This window comes from Tursiops truncatus, chromosome X (genome assembly GCF_011762595.2).
Source record: "Tursiops truncatus isolate mTurTru1 chromosome X, mTurTru1.mat.Y, whole genome shotgun sequence".
NCBI classification, from domain to species: domain Eukaryota; kingdom Metazoa; phylum Chordata; class Mammalia; order Artiodactyla; family Delphinidae; genus Tursiops; species Tursiops truncatus.
In genome coordinates this window covers 1,745,310-1,762,639 of record NC_047055.1, presented here as the reverse complement: position 1 = coordinate 1,762,639, position 17,330 = coordinate 1,745,310, and the positions used below count along the sequence as shown (strand labels likewise).

At 69.3% G+C, this 17,330-nt stretch overlaps 2 protein-coding genes across 6 annotated transcripts in view; both read left to right on the top strand.

The window, feature by feature from the left end:
- The first annotated feature begins 929 nt into the window (after positions 1–929).
- PLXNB3 (plexin B3) lies at positions 930–14,319 on the top strand. Of its 5 annotated transcripts, XM_073798821.1 has the most exons (34): positions 932–2,205; positions 2,623–2,802; positions 3,416–3,544; positions 3,630–3,730; positions 4,190–4,319; positions 4,492–4,648; positions 4,737–4,845; positions 4,925–5,039; positions 5,152–5,277; positions 5,372–5,488; positions 5,778–5,871; positions 5,954–6,123; positions 6,369–6,520; positions 6,799–6,904; positions 7,615–7,745; positions 7,999–8,175; positions 8,290–8,482; positions 8,604–8,834; positions 8,920–9,081; positions 9,163–9,314; positions 9,478–9,578; positions 9,657–9,880; positions 9,997–10,175; positions 10,438–10,504; positions 10,768–11,095; positions 11,207–11,310; positions 11,397–11,535; positions 11,857–12,035; positions 12,157–12,317; positions 12,534–12,681; positions 12,830–12,894; positions 12,963–13,038; positions 13,160–13,234; positions 13,525–14,314. In XM_073798821.1, the coding sequence occupies exons 1-34, from the start codon at positions 1,171–1,173 to the stop codon at positions 13,627–13,629; spliced, it is 5,718 nt and encodes a 1,905-aa protein (XP_073654922.1). In that variant the 5' UTR covers positions 932–1,170; the 3' UTR covers positions 13,630–14,314. The 5 variants fall into 5 exon arrangements, with proteins under 5 accessions (XP_073654920.1, XP_073654921.1, XP_073654919.1 ...); XM_073798819.1 differs by having other exon boundaries at positions 930–2,205; positions 10,768–11,310; positions 13,160–13,221; positions 13,525–14,319; XM_073798820.1 differs by having other exon boundaries at positions 930–2,205; positions 10,768–11,310; positions 13,588–14,319.
- Positions 14,320–15,492: 1,173 nt separating this feature from the next.
- The window catches only part of LOC117310368 (SRSF protein kinase 3), a 63,790-nt gene continuing 61,952 nt past the window's right edge, over positions 15,493–17,330 (top strand). Inside the window, exons 1-6 of the mRNA XM_033849893.2 lie at positions 15,493–15,619; positions 15,701–15,831; positions 15,966–16,074; positions 16,205–16,292; positions 16,591–16,678; positions 17,244–17,330. The exon at positions 17,244–17,330 is cut by the window's right edge and continues 20 nt beyond it. Coding sequence (XP_033705784.2) covers positions 15,567–15,619; positions 15,701–15,831; positions 15,966–16,074; positions 16,205–16,292; positions 16,591–16,678; positions 17,244–17,330 — 556 coding nt within the window. The 5' untranslated portion in view covers positions 15,493–15,566. The remainder of the gene's footprint in view (positions 15,620–15,700; positions 15,832–15,965; positions 16,075–16,204; positions 16,293–16,590; positions 16,679–17,243) is intronic.

Sequence of the window (17,330 nt, the reverse complement as noted above, 5' to 3'; positions counted from 1 at the left end):
CAGGACCTGGCTTCCACCCCGTCCTTGGGGCTCTGCGCCGGGGTCAGGAGGAGAGAGGCGTGAGGGGCCATCACGGCCCAGGGATTCGTGGCGCGTGTCACCTGGGCACTGCAGGAGGCTGCTGGGCAGCGGGTGCTAAGGCCCCTGGCCGGGAGGTGAGCTGGAAGGCGCAGCAGAACCCAGGATCGGAGCCTCCTCTGGAGGCTAGGGCCCTGCCCTTCCCTCAGGGCTCAGCCTTGGGCCCCAAATGGGTGGGGAAGGGAGTCCATGCCCAGCTTCTGGCTAGGACTTTCTTTCAAGCTCTCCTCTCCCCTCCCGCCCTCTCTGGCTGTCCTCTTCTCACTCCACCCGCCCCCCCCACATTAACCCTCCCCGTGCCAGTCCCGGTGGACCCTGGCTGCCGGGGCTGATGGGGCAAGGGACAGGCCTCCCCCAACCCCCTGCACCCTGGGTTGTCTCTTGGTGCCCCCCAACTCCCCCATCCCCGCTCTGAGCACCCCCAGCTCAGTCTGGGGCCCTCCCAGCCCTCTGTTCTCCTCTGCCTCGGCCCTGGCCACCGGCCCCTTGCTTTCTCTGGGGCAGGCAGCGGGGTGTCTGGCTCTCTCCTCTCTTCCGCTGGCTTCCCAGGGCAGCTTTCCTCTCCCACCCTCGCTGGCCCTCAGGCCCTGGTCTCCGGGCTCCTGTCCCCTTTCCCCTCGCCCTCCACTGTCCTCCGCCGCCGCCCGGGGAAAGGCGCTCCCCACCCTCCGCGCTGCTCTCCTTTCTGTGGTCTCTCCTCTCTCTGCCACTCAGTCCTGTTGGTGTTCCTGTGGCTTTTCAGGATCTGCCCCCTTCCACAATCTAGATGCATCTAAAGTAGACGAAGGAAATTCCTCGCGCATGCGTGCACCCCGCCCCCACCTCCTGGGGACTCTCCGTGTCCACCCCCACCCCACCACCCCCCCACCCCACCCCCCTGTCCCTGTCTCCCTCTGACTCTTTCCCTCTCCGCTTCCCCTGCTGCTCCCTGCCCCCGCTTTCTGCTGCTGTCTCTCTGCCTCTCCGTCCTTCCTTCCCCCCCTTCTGTCTCTGTCTCTCCTGGATTCTCCTTTTCCTCCTGCCCCCTCATCCTCCATTCCCACAGCCGCCCTGACTCATGCCTTCCTGCCTGGCCTCCCCCAGGGCCCCGCGATGGCGCCCCGGCCTCCACTGGGCGCCTGCCTGCTGCTCGTGCTGCCGCTGCTGTGCCCACCGCTCACCCCGACGTGGGCACACCGCTTCCCAGCGCCCAATACCACCCTCAACCGCTTGGCGCTGGCCCCAGGCCGGGGCGCGCTCTACGTGGGCGCGGTGAACCGCCTTTTCCAGCTCAGCCCCGCGCTGCGGCTCGAGTCGGTGGCCGTCACAGGCCCGGTCCTCGACAGCCCCGACTGCGTGCCCTTCCGGGAGCCGGCCGAGTGCCCGCAGGCCCGGCTCACCGACAACGCCAACCAACTGCTGCTGGTGAGCGGCCGGGCCCGGGAGCTGGTGGCCTGCGGGCAGGTGCGGCAGGGAGTGTGTGAGAAGCGGCGCCTCGAGGATGTGGCGCAGCTGCTGTACCGGGCCGAGGACCCCGGCGACGGGCAGTTCGTGGCTGCCAACGCCGTGGGCGTGGCTACGGTGGGCCTGGTGGTGCCCGGGCCAGGCCAGGACCTCCTGCTGGTGGCCAGGGGCCTGGCGGGCAAGCTGTCGGGCGGGGTGCCACCCCTGACCGTGCGCCAGCTGGCTGGGCCACAGCCCTTCTCCAGCGAGGGCCTGGGCCGCTTGGTGGTGGGCGACCTCTCCGACTACAACAACAGCTACGTGGCGGCCCTCGCTGACGCTCGCTCGGCCTACTTCGTCTTCCGCCGCCGTGGGGCCCGGGCACAGGCCGAGTACCGCTCCTACGTGGCTCGGGTCTGCCTGGGGGATGCCAACCTCTACTCCTACGTGGAGGTGCCCCTCACCTGCCGGGGCCACGGCCTCATCCAGGCCGCCTCCCTCGCCCCAGGCGCCTTACTGGGAGCGTTTGCTGCCGGCCCGAGGGGGGCGCAGGCGGCCCTGTGCGCCTTTCCCCTGGCCGACCTGGACGCGACCATGGAGCGGGCCCGGCGCCTTTGCTACACCACGGGCGGCCGGGGCCCCGGCGGCACGGAGGAAGCCACCGTGGAGTACGGCGTCACATCGCGCTGCGTCACCCTGCCGCCCGTGAGTGGCTGGGCCCGGGCCTCACCCCTGCCCTCTCACCTGAGGCTTTCCGCACCGCCACCTGGCAGCGGCTCCCGCCTCTCCCGCGGCCTCGTGTTGCCCGGCCTGCCACCCCGGCCCTGTCCCTCTGTGGACCTGCAGCATCTCTCTGACCAGGGCCGGGGCTGCCACACGTAGTCCTGGCCGAGGGCAGCTGGACGCTCTCATGTGACAATCGCCTGTGACCTCTGCTTTAGAGGATGTCAAGGAGGGGCCCGCTTGTCTGAGTCTCCTTGGCCAGTCTCTCCCTCTCTGCGGTGCAACCTTGAGCCCTTCTCGCCTGCTGCCTTGCCATCCTGGGCTGACTGCAGATCTGGGCCCAGGGAAGGTACCTCGTGCCTCTTCCAGGAATTGAATCCCCCCTCTCCGCCCCTGCAGGACTCCCCCGAGTCATACCCCTGTGGCGACGAACACACCCCGAGCCCCATTGCGGGCCGCCAGCCCCTGGAGGCGGGGCCTCTGCTGCAGCTCAGAAACTCCATCAGCGCAGTCGCAGCCCTCCAGGCAGACGGACACACGATAGCGTTCCTGGGGGACGTCCAGGGCCAGCTGCATAAAGTAAGGGCCTGATGAAGGCAGGGCGGGCCTCGGCCAGACCCCCGGTCCCAGCCTCAATGCTGCCAGGCCGGGCCCGGCCTCAGTGGCCTGACTGGAGGCGCTCCTGCCCTGTGGTGGCTCACAGGAGCCCCGTGAGCCGCGGGTTCCTTCCACACCTCTCGGCCTGTACCCTGCTGGCAGGTCGGAAAGCCAGGCCACACACTGAGGGCTGCTTCCCAGATGTGTGGCTCAGGACGCCTCCCAGGCGGCCCCCACTTCTCCGGCCGATAAGAGGAGACTCTTGCCTTTTCATGACCTGCTTGTCCCTCCACAACTGCCCTTCCTCCCCTGGCACCCAAGGGCCCCACCCAGGGTGGCTCTGCCCCCCTAGCTGGGTGAGGCCGAAGGGGGAGGCGACATGGGCAGGCTGGATGCCCGTGGGCCTGCCCCACCCTCCACGGCACAGCCTGGCCGCCCTGGGCCGGCAAGAAGGGGAGACAGCTCTGTGGGCCGGGATGCTCCCCGGGAACCCCAGCCGGGACAGCACCTCCTCCGAACGGTTAGCCTGCGGCCATCTTGAGAGCGGGCCTTGGCTCGGCGGGCTGGCCCAGCCCTGCCCTTGTCATCCCCCCAGGTCTTCCTCAATGGCACCCGAGGCCAGGTGTACCACTCACAACAAGTGGGGCCCCCGGGCTCGGCCATCAGCCCCGACCTGCTGGTGGACAGCAGCGGCAGCCACCTCTACGTGCTGACTTCCCAGCAGGTGAGGGCTGTCCCGGGGGTGGGGGGTGAGCACACGAGGCCCGAGGCCCCGCAGCCACCACCTCCGTACCCCGCCGCCTGTCCAGGTGGACCGCTTACCCGTGGCAGCCTGCCCCCAGTTCCCCGACTGCAGCAGCTGCCTCCAGGCCCGGGACCCCCTGTGCGGCTGGTGCGTCCTGCAGGGCAGGTGAGTGGGGGCCGCTCCCGGAGCACTTCTAGGTGGGCCAGGAGGCCGGGTCGTGTCCCCGAGGTGGGATGCAGGGCCGTCGCTGAGTTCCCCCATCCTGCCCTGCGTGCCCAACCGAGAATCTGGTGGGCATCTCCTTCCCCCCACTGCCCAGCCTGTCCACTTCTCCTCCCCCCAGCCCCTTCTGGGCCAGGCCTCCGTCACCTCTCTCAGGTGTCCCCTGGCCCACTCCAGCTCCTCTCCAGCCCACGCTCCTCACAGCAGCCTCAGGAATCCCTCACGGCAACCCTAAGTCAGGTTCACGTGCTCATGCACTTGGCCCCTTCCTCTCTGAGCAGAGTCTCTTTCACCCCCACTGCTTGCTGCGCTCCAGCTGGGCCGTCCTCCCAAGCCCCTTGCCGCAAATCACCCAGGGAGCCTGAGTCCCACACAGGGACCCAACGGGCCCCTGCCCCACAGGTGTACCCGCAAGGGCCAATGCGGGCGGGCAGCCCAGCCCAACCAGTGGCTATGGAGCTACGAGGACGGCCGCTGCCTGCACATCCAGAGCCTGCTGCCGGCCCACCATCCCCGCCAGGAGCAGGGCCAGGTCAGATGCCTGCCGCCGCCTGCCGCCACCTGCCGGGGCGGGGGCTGCCCCGTCTTCCTCCTCTCCCGCTGCCTCCGCTCCCAGCCCTCCCTTGCCCTGGATCCCTCTCCCTCGGCGAGCTGGGCCCCCCAGGAGGCCCCCGCCTGCTGTGCTTTCCTCGCATGCGTCGCAGGTCACCTTGTCTGTGCCCCGGCTGCCCACCCTCACCGTGGACGAATACTTCCACTGTGCCTTTGGGAACTATGACAGCTTGGCTCACGTGGAAGGGACCCACGTGGCCTGCGTCACCCCTCCCCAAGACCAGCTGCCGCTTAACCCTCCAGGCACAGGTGAGGGGCCCCCGGGGCGAGGGGCAAGGGGGGAGCCAGAGGGGCAGGAGCCACATGGCCGCCCCTGCCACCACCATATGCCCCCCAGAGCACATCACCTTGCCCCTGGCCCTGATGTTCGAGGACGTGGTCGTGGCTACCGCCAACTTCTCCTTCTACGACTGCGGTGCCGTGCAGGCCTTGGACGCGGCTGCCCCGTGAGTGCCGGGCCCAGCTGCTGGGTGGGGGTGGTGAGTCCCGATGGTGCCCCGCCTGAGCGTCCCCCCGTCCCCCCAGGTGCAGTGCTTGTGTGGGCAGCCGCTGGAGGTGCCACTGGTGCCCCCAGAGCAGCCGCTGTGTGTACGGGGAACGCTGCCCGGAGGGCGAGAGGACCATCTACAGTGCCCAACAGGTGGGCGGGCCCAGCCTGCTGGCTTCTCTTCACCTCCGCCGTGCGCCCGCCCTACCCCGGGCCCGCCTAGGCCCCTCGACTCCTGAAGCGCTAAGGGGTCTCCTTCCCCCAGGTGGACATCCAGGTGCGGGGCCCAGGGGCTTGTCCCCGGGTCGAGGGCCTGGTAGGCCCCCTCCTGGTGCCTGTGGGCTGGGAGAGCCGTTTGGCCCTGCGCGTGCGGAACCTTCAGCATTTCCGGGTGAGCATTCCGGTGGGTGGGGGACAGCGACAGTGGGGGAGGAGCAGTGGTAGCGGCTGACAGCGTCCAGGATGCTGACAGAGCCCACCCCCAGGGCCTGCCTGCCTCCTACCACTGCTGGCTGGAGCTGCCCGGAGAACTGCAGAGGCTGCCAGCCTCCCTGGAGGAGGTGGCCGGGGACGCCGGCCTCATCCACTGCCAGGCCCAGCAGGTGGGCAGCTGCCCCATAGCCTCACCTGCCACTGGACGCGCGGGCCCTCAGGGGCTCGCCCCCTTCAGCCTGTCGTCACTCAGGAGGCCTGCCGTGGGCAGGCCTGGGCGTGCACAGGAACGTGGCGCCCACAGCCCCTGCTGGGAGACGCGGTGGTTGGGGGGGGGGGGGGGCGGGGCTGAACAATGGCACGCATTCTGGGAGGAGCGTCCTGGAGGAGGCGGGGGGGGGGGGGGGGTCAGGGGGTGTCCCGAGTTGGGTCGGGCCTGACCCCGCCCTCCACCCACAGTTCCAGCCCTCCATGGCCCAGCGGGAGCTCCCGGTGCCCATCTACGTCACCCGGGGCGAGGGCCAGAGGCTGGACAATGCCCGCACTCTTCATGGTGAGCCTGGGGGCGGCACAGCAGGCAGGGCGGGGTGTGCAGCTGGGGGAGGCGCCTCAGCGCACCGCCTGGCCTTCCCTAGTGACCCTGTACGACTGCGCGGTGGGCCACCCCGACTGCAGCCACTGCCAGGCGGCCAGCGGGAGCCTGGGCTGCCTGTGGTGCAGCCACGACCGGCCCACCTGCCGCTACGGGCCGCTGTGCCCGCCGGGGGCCGTGGAGCTGCTGTGTCCCGCACCCAGCATCAACGCGGTGAGCCCCCAGCCCTCCCCCACGGCCCAGCCTCTCACTCATCCGCCATCCCCCATCGCGGTCCGCCTGGCGCCGCCCTGCCCCCCACTGTCTCAGCTTTACCAGGGTCAGCGCAGCCCTGCCCCAGGCCCCCAAACCCTAGCAGCTGTGTCCCACCTCAGTCTGGTTGGCTGGCCAGGCACCCCCCGACACCGCAAAGGAGGAGCAGGTTGGGGGCATCCCATCACCACCCTTCCCTGTTGCAGATTGAGCCCCTGACCGGCCCCCCTGAGGGCGGCTTGGCCCTCACCATCCTGGGCTCCAACCTGGGCCGGGACTTTGCCGACGTGCAGGACGCCGTGAGCGTGGCTGGCCGGCCCTGCAGCCCTGACCCCTCTCTCTACCGCATCTCTGCCCGGTGAGGCATCCTGGCAGCCGGGGGCGGAGGGACGCCCTCCCAAGGAGGCCCTCAGAGACTGGCCGCCCAGAGAGAAGGGAGGCTCGCAGCCAAGAAACGTGGGCCCGGGTCAGATGCGCCGAAGGAAGATGAGGCCGGGGGAAGGGAGGGGGGGCTGGCAGCGAGAGGAGTGGAGGGGGTGGGCTCTGGGCAGCGGCTGGCAGGCGGCCTGTGGCTCCCGACAGGCGAGGGCCCGGCCCACGGGGGTCCTGAGCAGCTATCGGGCCTTCGCTCTGCAGAATTGTGTGTGTGACATCTCCTGCCCCCAACGGCACCGTGGGCCCAATCCAAGTGGCCGTTAAGAGTCGGCCACCGGGCATCTCAACCCAGCACTTCACCTACCAGGTCAGTGCCCACCCAGGGTGGTCCCCACAGAGGGGGCAGTAGAAAGAAGGGACAGGAGGGCAGTGACACCTACGTGAGGATTTCCAACCTGACCTAAGGTTAGTGGGAAGCGTCACCTCATGTCCAGGAGGGAAGCCACGCGATCCGAGTGATCGTTCTGGCCACTGAGTGGACGGTGGGCTGTGGGCAGCGGCGGGATGGTGAGGACGCTGCCCACCGGCCGCTGTCCAGGAGGGAGGCAAGCAGCGGAAGCAGTGAGTGCAGCGGCCGCCGGATGGCCAGGGGGATCACTCGGGGACGCAGACCTGTCAGGACTTGCTGCCCACCCGGATGCCTGCGGGCAAGGGGATGGGGGAGAGCAGGGATGCCTCCAGGTGCCAGCCTGAGCCCTCGAGACTTGCTGGAGCCAGAGAGCCCGGGGTGGGAGCAGTGGGTGCAGGGGCAGGGGCAGCACCCCAAGGAGGTGACTGGATCTTAGGGCTTAGAGCTGCGGGGAGGGGGGCCTGGGAGGTGCAAGCCGCGGCAGAGGACGAGGAGACGCAGCGAGGAGAGAAGAGCACCCCCTGGTGGGGCAGGGCGGCTGGCAGGAGAGCTGCGGGGCTGCAGGAGCTGGGCACAGGGCTTCCGGAGGGAGAGCAGGGTCAGTCGTGGCCCAGGAGGCAGAGCTGAGAAGTGGGCCTCCACGTGCCCCAGCTTGCCCTGTCCCCCAGGACCCCGTCCTGCTGAGCCTGAGTCCCCAGTGGGGCCCCCAGGCAGGGGGCACCCAGCTCACCATCCATGGGCAGCACCTGCAGACGGGAGGCAACATCAGTGCCTTTGTGGGCAGCCAGCCCTGTCGTATGTGAGTCCCTCCTCCTGGCCCCAGCTGGTCGCTGTCAGCTGGGGATACTCCCTACGGGCCCCAGCGTCCCCTTGCGTACAATGCGGGCGATGAGCTCAGGGCTCCCCAAGGCCCCCGTGAAAGTCCCAGGTCCACGGCTGCCGTGCCCACCCCAGGGGTCTCTGCCCTTGGTGAGGGAGGCAAAGCAGGCCTCTGGTGGGGAGGCCGGGCTGAGGCTAGAGCCCAAGATGCCAGACACCTCCCCACCCTGCAGAAGGGAGCCAGTGTGTCCTGAGGCCATCGTGTGCCACACCACGCCCCAGGCCAGCCCAGGAGAAGCTGTGGTTCGAGTGGTCTTCGGCCGTGCCCAGCGCACGCTGCTCGCCAGCCCCTTCCACTACACCGCCGACCCCCAGCTCGTGGCGGCGGAGCCCAGCGTCAGCTTCCGGGGGTGAGGACCTGATCCACCTGGGGCAACCTGTGCACCCTGCCGGGAGGGCGGGCAGCCAGGACTGGACTGGGCTGCCCGCCGCCCCTGGTCCTGCTGAGTGCTATCCTGGCGCAGGGGCGGGCGGCTGATCCGAGTCAGGGGCACGGGCCTGGACGTGGTAGAGCGGCCCCTGCTGTCCGTGTGGCTGGAGGCCGCGGAGGAGACGGCTGTGGCGGTGCAGCCCCGGGACCCGACCCCCAGGGGGAGCTGTCGGGCCCCCGCCGCAGCGCCCCAGGCTTGCACCCAGCTTGAGGGGGGCCTGCTGCAGGTGAGGCCCCACCAGCAGGTGACGCCGTGCCCCGCGAGGGGGTGGGGTGGCCCCCACGTCCCTGGGAGCGAGTGGGCAGCCCAGGCTCACCCTGCCTCGTCCTGGCCCCGCCGCCTCACAGTGCTCCACCGTCTGCTCCATCAACTCGTCCAGCCTCCTCCTGTGCCGGAGCCCTGCAGTGCCGGACGGGGCCAGCCCTCGGCGCGTCTTCTTCGCCCTGGACAACGTGCATGTGGACTTCGCCCGCGCCAGTGGGGGCCAGGACTTCCTGTACCAGCCCAACCCCCGCCTGGCCCCGCTCAGCCGCGCCCGCCCCTACCGCCTCAAGCCAGGCCACATCCTGGACGTGGAGGTGAGGCCTTCTGCCGGCCGCCGCTGCGCGAGGGCTGCGGGCACCAGCTGGGTGGCTCGACTCAGGCCCCGGATCCGGCTTCCAGGGTGAGGGTCTCAACCTGGGCATCAGCAAGGAGGAGGTGCGCGTGCACATCGGCGACGGCGAGTGCCTGGTGAAGACTCTCACGCTCACCCACCTGTACTGCGAGCCGCCCGCGCGGGCCCCGCAGCCCACCAACGGCTCCAGACCCCTGCCGCAGTTCGTGGTGAGGCTGGGCCCCGGGTGCCGGGCTGGGCGGGCGGAGCGCTGCAGGCCGGCGCTCAAGAGCCCTGCGTCCCCACCGCAGGTGCAGATGGGCAACGTGCGGCTGCCACTGGGCCCCGTCCAGTACGAGGCTGAGCCCGCGCTCTCTGCCTTCCCCGTGGAGGCCCAGGCGGGCCTGGGCCTGGGCGTGGCCGTGCCGATCGCCGCCGTGCTCCTCCTGACCCTCGTGTACAGGTGAGGGGGCCGCCCTGCCACGCGTGCACCCGCGCCAACTCCCCTCCTCACCTTTGGAAAGGGTGGCCCACGGCGGGCCTCTGCACAGGCGGCCATCTTGGCTCAGTGGCCTCGGCCCAGGCAGTTCTGGTCCCATGGCTGACACCTGGCCCCTGGGCCGCAGGCACAAGAGCAAGCAGGCCCTGCGGGACTACCAGAAGGTTCTGGTGCAGCTGGAGAACCTGGAGATCGGCGTAGGCGACCAGTGCCGAAAGGAGTTCACAGGTCGGGAGAGGGCGGTGGGGAGGGGGTGGAGGGCGGACCTGGGCCTGAGCTCACACCTCGGTGGCTCCTGGCCTACAGACCTGATGACGGAGATGACTGACCTCAGCAGCGACCTGGAGGCCAGCGGGATCCCCTTCCTGGACTACCGCACATACGCCGAGCGCGTCTTCTTCCCCGGGCGCGGCAGCTGCCCGCTGCAGCCTGCCCTCGAGGGGCCCGGGGAAGAGGGCCGCCGCGCGCCGGTGCACCAGGGCCTCATGCAGCTCTCCAACCTGCTCAACAGCAAGCCCTTCCTCCTTACGGTGAGGGCCGCGGGGGCGGGGGCGGGCCAGGCGGCAGGCGTGGGCTCAGGCGTGGGAGGATGTGTGGGGCGCAGGGCTTCCCGGGGTGGGTGCCAGCACCCCCTCCTCCCGCCTAGCTCATCCACACCCTGGAGGAGCAGCCCAGCTTCTCCCAGCGGGACCGCTGCCTCGTGGCCTCGCTGCTGTCCCTGGCGCTGCACGGCAAGCTCGAGTACCTGACCGACATCGTGAGGACGCTGCTCGGAGACCTGGCTGCCCATTACGTGCAGAAGAACCCCAAGCTCATGCTACGCAGGTTGGCCTTGGCCTGACCGGTCCCGGGAGCAGGGGAGCTGGCTCCGCCCAGCCCTGTCCTGGCGTGGGTGGGGCTGGGAAGCCCTGGGAGGCGGGCTGGGTCCGGAGCCGCTGGTGGGGAAGCAGATGGGCATCCTGAGCGGCGAGCCGGGCACAAAGGGTGGCCAGGCGGAGCAGCTCTGCCCTCCTGCTACCGCCTGCCTCAGCCTGGACACAGGGTGGACCTGCAGCAGCCCCTCTGACCCGGGGCCTGCTCCCTGCAGGACGGAGACTATGGTGGAGAAGCTGCTCACCAACTGGGTGTCCATCTGTCTCTACACCTTCCTGAGGGTGAGGGCCCCTCTCCCCTCACGCCATTCTGGGGCTGCTGCCTCTGGCCTCACTGATCTGCGCCCCCATTCCACCCAGGGGCCTCGGGCTCGAGGGCTGGGTGTCGGTGAGGGGCAGGCTACGAACATTTGCCCGGCTGGATGTGAAGCAGAGGCCGCTGGCGTTGCCTGCCGTCCATCTTCGCTCCGTGCAGCGGGCCGCCCCTCCCTGCCCGCACCGCCCACCGCCCCCCAGCTGACGCCAGCCCTTCCTGGTGGTTGCAGGAGGTAGCGGGTGAGCCGCTCTACGTGCTCCTGCGGGCCATCCAGTACCAGGTGGACAAGGGCCCTGTGGACGCCGTGACAGGCAAGGCAAAACGGACCCTGAACGACAGCCGCCTGCTGCGGGAGGACGTGGAATTCCGAACCCTGACGCTGACGGTGCTGGCTGGCCCGGGGGTTGGTGGGGCTGCGGCGGGCAGCATGGCGCAGCGCGTGCCTGCCCGGGTGCTCGACACGGACACAATCACCCAGGTCAAGGAGAAGGTGCTGGACCAAGTCTACAAGGGCACCCCCTTCTCCCAGAGGCCCTCAGTGCACGCCCTAGACCTCGGTGAGAACCTACCCTTCCCGCCCCGCCCGAGGCTCTTCTCACCTGTGGCCACTCGGCTCTGCCCTACGGGAACAGGCCGTGGGCTGACCGGCTTCCCTGGGTCCCCCCAAGAGTGGCGCTCAGGCCTGGCTGGTCACCTAACCCTGTCGGACGAGGACCTGACCTCAGTGACACAGAACCGCTGGAAGAGACTCAACACGCTGCAGCACTACAAGGTGCCGGGCAGGTGGGCGCTGGGGGCAGGCTCCCGCCTCGGGGTCAGCCAGGGAGGGAGCCCAGCCTCTGCTCCCCTCCCCGCCAGGTCCCGGATGGAGCCACGGTGAGGCTCATTCCCCAGCTGCACAACGGAGGCGCCGTCTCCCAGAGCCCGGCCCCGAGCTGCCCCTCTGGGCAGAGCGAGTCCCGTGGCCCAGCCGCACCAACCTGCCCCCGAGTTCGAGGTGGGCAGGCCGGAGTCCTGGTCATGCCGTCTGCCGTGTCCGGGTCTCCCCAAACCTCGCCAGCGGGGAAGCCACAACTCCAGGCTGAGCCAGGGGCCCGGGGTGGACGAGGGCGGCAGTGCGTCCGGGTCGGGGAGCTCCAGGGCCGTGGGGTGCTGGGCCGAGCGAGCCCCTGGGCTGCCACCCTGTCCTCCACATCTCTCTTACCCTGCGGCCCTCGGCGCCCCCCACCCTGCCCCACCTCACCAGGGAAGCAGGCTGGGCCTCCCGGCCGGCGGCATGACAGTGCAAAGGACTGAGGGCCGGCTTCTGTGCCCTCAGACGTCCCCGCGCTGGAGGACGGTGAGGACGGCGGGGTCCGCCTCTGGCACCTGGTGAAAGTCGCCGATGAGCCAGAAGCAGCGAAGGCGCGGCGCAGCAGCCTGAGGGAGCCGGAGCGGGAGCGGACGCGGGCCAAGGCCATTCCGGAGATCTACCTCACCCGCCTGCTGTCCATGAAGGTAGGTGGGCCGGGGAGCTGGGGTGAGGGGGCGGCCCCACCCACTGAGGCAGGCCGCGGCTGGCCGCGGCTTCGAGGCGCACACGCCCTGCCCCCCCATACCGCCCACGCCTGCCTTCTAGGGCACACTGCAGAAGTTCGTGGACGACGCCTTCCAGGCCATCCTCAGCGTGAACCGGCCTGTGCCCATCGCTGTCAAGTACCTGTTTGACTTCCTGGACGAGCTGGCCGAGAAGCACGGCATTGAGGACCTGGAGACCTTACACATCTGGAAGACTAACAGGTGCCTCGCCTGCTGCCCCCGTGCAGAGAGGACGCTGCCAGGGCGGGGGCGGCAGGGCCGGGACAGAAGCCCAGGCCCGGCGGCCTTCGCCCTGGGTTCCCGGCTGCCCCCGCACGGACTCGCAGGCCAGCTCCCCGCACAGCTCAGGGCCGGGGACCAGGCTGAGGATGCCAGCTGGGGCAGCCTGCTCACACCGCGGCTGGCCCGTGTCCCCAGCCTGCTCTTGAGGTTCTGGGTGAACACCCTGAAGAACCCACAGCTCATCTTTGACGTGCGGGTGTCGGACAACGTGGACGCCGTCCTCACCGTCATTGCCCAGACCTTCATGGACTCCTGCACCATCTCGGAGCATAAAGTGGGCCGGGTGAGGGCAGAGGAAGAAAGCCTGGCGGGGGAGCCACGGGGGCTCGGAGAAGAGCCCTGGGTGGGGCTGGGGGGGCACGAGTGGCACAGTCAGAAAGCCAGGGCAGAGCTCCCCAGCTCCCGCTCACGCCCACCCCTGCCCAGAACAGGATTCCCCCGTGAACAAACTGCTCTACGCCCGGGAGATCCCTCGCTACAAGCAGATGGTGGAGAGGTAGGTGTCGGGGCATCACGGGTGAGGGAATGGGCGCTGCCTGCCCCTGACTCCGTCCCCTCCTCCAGGTACTACTCCGACATTCGCCAGAGCTCTCCGGCGAGCTACCAGGAGATGAACTCGGCCCTGGCCGAGCTCTCGGGGGTGAGGCCCGGCCCAGAGGGTGCACCCTTCCACACCTGGGGCGGGGGAGGGGGGCAGAGGGGAAGGGGAGGCTTGGCTCGAGGCCCGGGCTGGGGCCTCAACCCCCGCGTGCTACCCCTAGAGTTACACCTCCGCTCCCCACTGTCTGGAAGCTCTGCGAGAACTCTACACCCACATCCACAGGTACTACGACCAGGTGAGGCCCGGGGCACTCTGGGGGGGAGGGGCATGCCTCCAGAGCCCGGAGCCCGGAGCCCAGAGCCCAGAGGGAGGCCCCAGGAGTCTCCCTGGGGGCGAGAGGCAGTGTCCAGGCCCAATCTGGGCAGAGGAGAGGAAAGGCCCAGGTTGGGGAAGGGGCTCGGCATCCGTCCAGATTCCTCAGGGAGCTCTGGCTCCCCAGGCTGCTACTGAGATGGAGCCAGGGCAGGGCGGCCGGTGGGCCGAGGGCCAGGGCCTCAGGCGGGCCGGCCTCCTCTGCTCTGGTAGATCATCAGTGCCCTGGAGGAGGACCCTGTGGGCCAGAAGATGCAACTGGCCTGCCGCCTGCAGCAGGTTGCCGCCCTGGTGGAGAACAAGGTGACTGACCTGTGAGCTGGGCAGCAGCAGGGTCTGCCAGTTCAATGCCCTGGACGGAGCCTGGACGGAGCCGGTGACACAGGAGTGGCTGGCAGAGAGCGGGAGCGGCTCCCTGCTGCCTACCCGCCCCCCCCCCCCCCGCCCCCTCCGCTTCCCTCCTTCCCCGCCTGGGCTTCTAACTTATAACCATCCTTTCTCCCTCCCCCTTCCCCACTGTATTTATGTGTTTGCTGGAGCATCACATCTGGAAATAAAACAGAAATGTCTTTAGAAGAAGCCCAATGCCCAGCCCCACCTTCGCCTGTGAGTCTCTTCAGTGCCCCAGCACAGCCCTCCCCTCGGCCCAGGGCTACGACTTCTGCTACCTGAGAAAAAGAGGACTCCGAGGCCTTGCTCTCCTCCCTCCCCGACCCCTGCGAGAAAGGTGCCCCTGCCCTCAGGCCCCCAGCTATGCCACCCCATCCTCCCAGTCCTTTCCTCGGCACAGGGACGTAGAAGCAAGTGTCGCCAGTCACCGCCAGGCCCCCTCCGCTTCCCTCTGACTCTGACAGTCCCCAGCTGGCCTCCTGGCTCCCCTCTTCGCCCCCCAGCCCTCCTGGGAGCAGCCGGTGTTCTTTCTGAAGAGCCAAGGTGCCCACCGGTCTCTGCCGGAAGCCCACGGTAGTGCCCACAGGCTCGGGGGGCTCCTTGGCCGCCCAAGGCCTCCCCTCGTCTTCCCCACCCACACCAGCCACGGAGGTCTCCAGCCCATCCTGCTGCCTCCCTGGAGGCTTCCCCACCCACCCCCTTTCTGGGGACCCAGTTCTTCCTCCTGGTCCCTTGGATGGGGTCCCAAGGTCACGAGCTCCAAGGGCTCTCTGCCTGACCCGGACATCTCTGCCACCAGCCCACTAGAGCTGTGGGCTTACTTGCTTCCCACTCGAGGACCCCTGAGGGCGGGGCCCGGAAGAACAGCTCCCCACGCCTCCTACGTGGATATGTGCACGTGTTGGAGCCAGTAAGCAAGGCAGGGCTGGGCCGCAGGGAGCCGGGAGAGACGGTGCAGCAGTAGAGTCCCAGGCGGGCCGTCCCCAGGCCGTCACTCAGGCCCAGCACCTGTGGTGGGAAGAGCTGCCCGCAGCTCACGCCCCTGACCTTTGCCTGGCCAGGGCCCCCAGCGACGCTACACTGAGGGACAGGAGGGCCCCAGCCTGTCTTGGGGATCAAGGAGCCATCGGAAAAGCGGGGACCCAGCAGAGAGGGGGCAGGGAATGAGGTACCCATGGGAATGCAGGGATCGCCTCTGGGAAGGCTCCCCCAAGGGCCAAACAGGAAGCCAGAGAATGTTCCCAGAGTGTCACCGGCACCCTAGGGCATGTGAGAAGGGGTGAAAGCCCGGCCTGCCATGCCCGCAGTGCCCTTGTGTGGCTGTCCCCATCAGCGGGCTCTGGAGTACAGGGGTTCAGTCTGACGACCAGGTCACCGCCACAGGCCCACTCAGCGGTCCCCTCTGCCAGCCCTGAGGCGCAGGGGCTCAGCCTGGGGCCCGGTTCGTCACATGCCAGCGTGGGCGTCCCCCTTGGCCCTGGGGTGCGAGGGAGCTCACTGTGGAGGATGCGTCACACCGTGTCGGTGGAGGGGTCCCCTCTGCCAGCCCTGGGGGGCGGGGGCCTCGTCCTGGGGGCCGCCCCCTCCCCGCTGCATACCTTGCCCACAGCCATGCGTCACACCGTGTCGGTGGAGGGGTCCCCTCTGCCAGCCCCGGGGGGCGGGGGCCTCGTCCTGGGGGCCGGGCCCTCCAGGGCCGCCGCCGCCGCCCCCTCCCCGCTGCATACCTTGCCCACAGCCGAGCAGCTGGGAGGCTATTTATAAAGGCGGTGAGATCAGCGGCCGAGGCTATAAATGCGCAGGCCGCGGCCGGGCCCCACAGGAGCAGCCGCCCGGGCGCCGGAGCCGCGGGCAGCGCTGCCGGGATGAGCACCAGCGCGCTGGGCGGCGGCGGGGACAGTGGCAGCAGCAGCAGCAGGTAGGGCTCGGCCTGGGCGCCCGGGGCCCCTGGCGCCTCGCGCGCGCGCGCGCGCTCACCGCCCACCCACCCCACCCACAGCTCGCAGGCCTCCTGTGGGCTCGAGTCCTCAGGCTCCGAACGGGCCCCCGCCGCGCCGGCGCCACGGATACTACGGGGGCTACTGGGCTCCGACGACGAGGAGCAGGAGGATGCCAAGGACTACTGCAAGGGTGAGGCCTGCCTCGGCGCCGCCCGCGGGGAGGGGCCAGGGCCAGCCCACGTGGGCCGGGCGCCGGCGGGCCGCGCTGTCCCGGGCACGGGGAAGGCAACACCCCCACCGCGCCCGACGGGCTCCCTTCCCCAGGTGGCTACTACCCCGTGAAGATCGGGGACCTGTTCAATGGGCGGTACCACGTGGTGCGCAAGCTGGGCTGGGGCCACTTCTCCACCGTCTGGCTCTGCTGGGACATCCAGTGAGTGCCCCCTCCACCCCCCGAGGCCCCACGCCAGCTGGGGTCCCGCCCTTGGGCACCGCTGAGGCCACGGTGACGGCCCCGTGGGTCTGGCCGGTGCCGGCAGCCGACGCGGGTCTCGGTGTTGCAGGCGCAAGCGCTTCGTGGCCCTCAAAGTGGTGAAGAGCGCAGGGCATTACACGGAGACAGCTGTGGATGAGATCAAGCTCCTGAAATGTGTGAGGCGCCTCCCCTACCCGCTCCCAGCGCCCCAGGAGCCGCCCAGGGCCTGGCAATGTGGGTGCAAGGCCTGCCGGGGCTCCGCGGGGGTGGGGGCAGGGCTCCCGGAGGGGCAGGCTCCAGCTGGCTCCGTGGAGTGGGAGGACCCGAGGAGCGGGCAAGGGCGGGCCGGCAGCCTTTCTTCCAGCGGGGCCCAGCTGGGGCGGGAGGGAGGCCCCCACCCCGGAGGGGCCGCCCGGGGAGCAGCTGGCGAGGGGCAGGTTGCAGCCGTCTGTGGCCCCTTGGCTTTTGCTCCAGGTCCGAGACAGTGACCCCAGTGACCCCAAAAGAGAAACCATTGTCCAGCTCATCGACGACTTCAGGATCTCAGGGGTTAATGGAGTCCGTATCCTTCGTAGGCTGAGCAAGCAGTGTGGCAGCGCAGGGGCCAGTTGGCTCATGCCTTCCCAGCTCCTAGGGCCTCAGTTTGCTGATCTGCACGATGGGGGTTTATCCCTTCCAGTGACACTGCGCAATATCTCCATCACCACTTCGGGGATTTGTGTTTCTGTGTGGGGGGCAGGGAGCGGATGACCAGGTTGGCACTGGCTATCCACGGGTGTTGCTGGCTTACCCCCAGGTGGGAGGACCCACCTCTGTGGCAGTGCCTTCCCTTTCGGGGGGCTGTCCGTAGGCTCTTTGGCAGACTTGGGCGTAGGACTGGGGATGGGCTGAGAAACCCGCCTATTCCTCCAGTGCCCTCTCCCTAGGGTGACCGTGGAAGGTACTGTCCCAACTGGCACACCTAGAGTGACAGGGACACTATGACACCGGGATGGTAGCAATACCGGGACCTCCCAGACCCAGCTCTGCACTGCCTGAGGCTCGTTGCTCCCCCGCCCCAGCTGAGGGTGGGCGGGGCTTGTGCCCCAGCTGCTTGCCCACTGACCGCCCTTCACTCCCGGCCCAAGACGTGTGCATGGTACTGGAGGTCCTAGGCCACCAGCTCCTCAAGTGGATCATCAAGTCCAACTACCAGGGCCTGCCCGTGCCCTGCG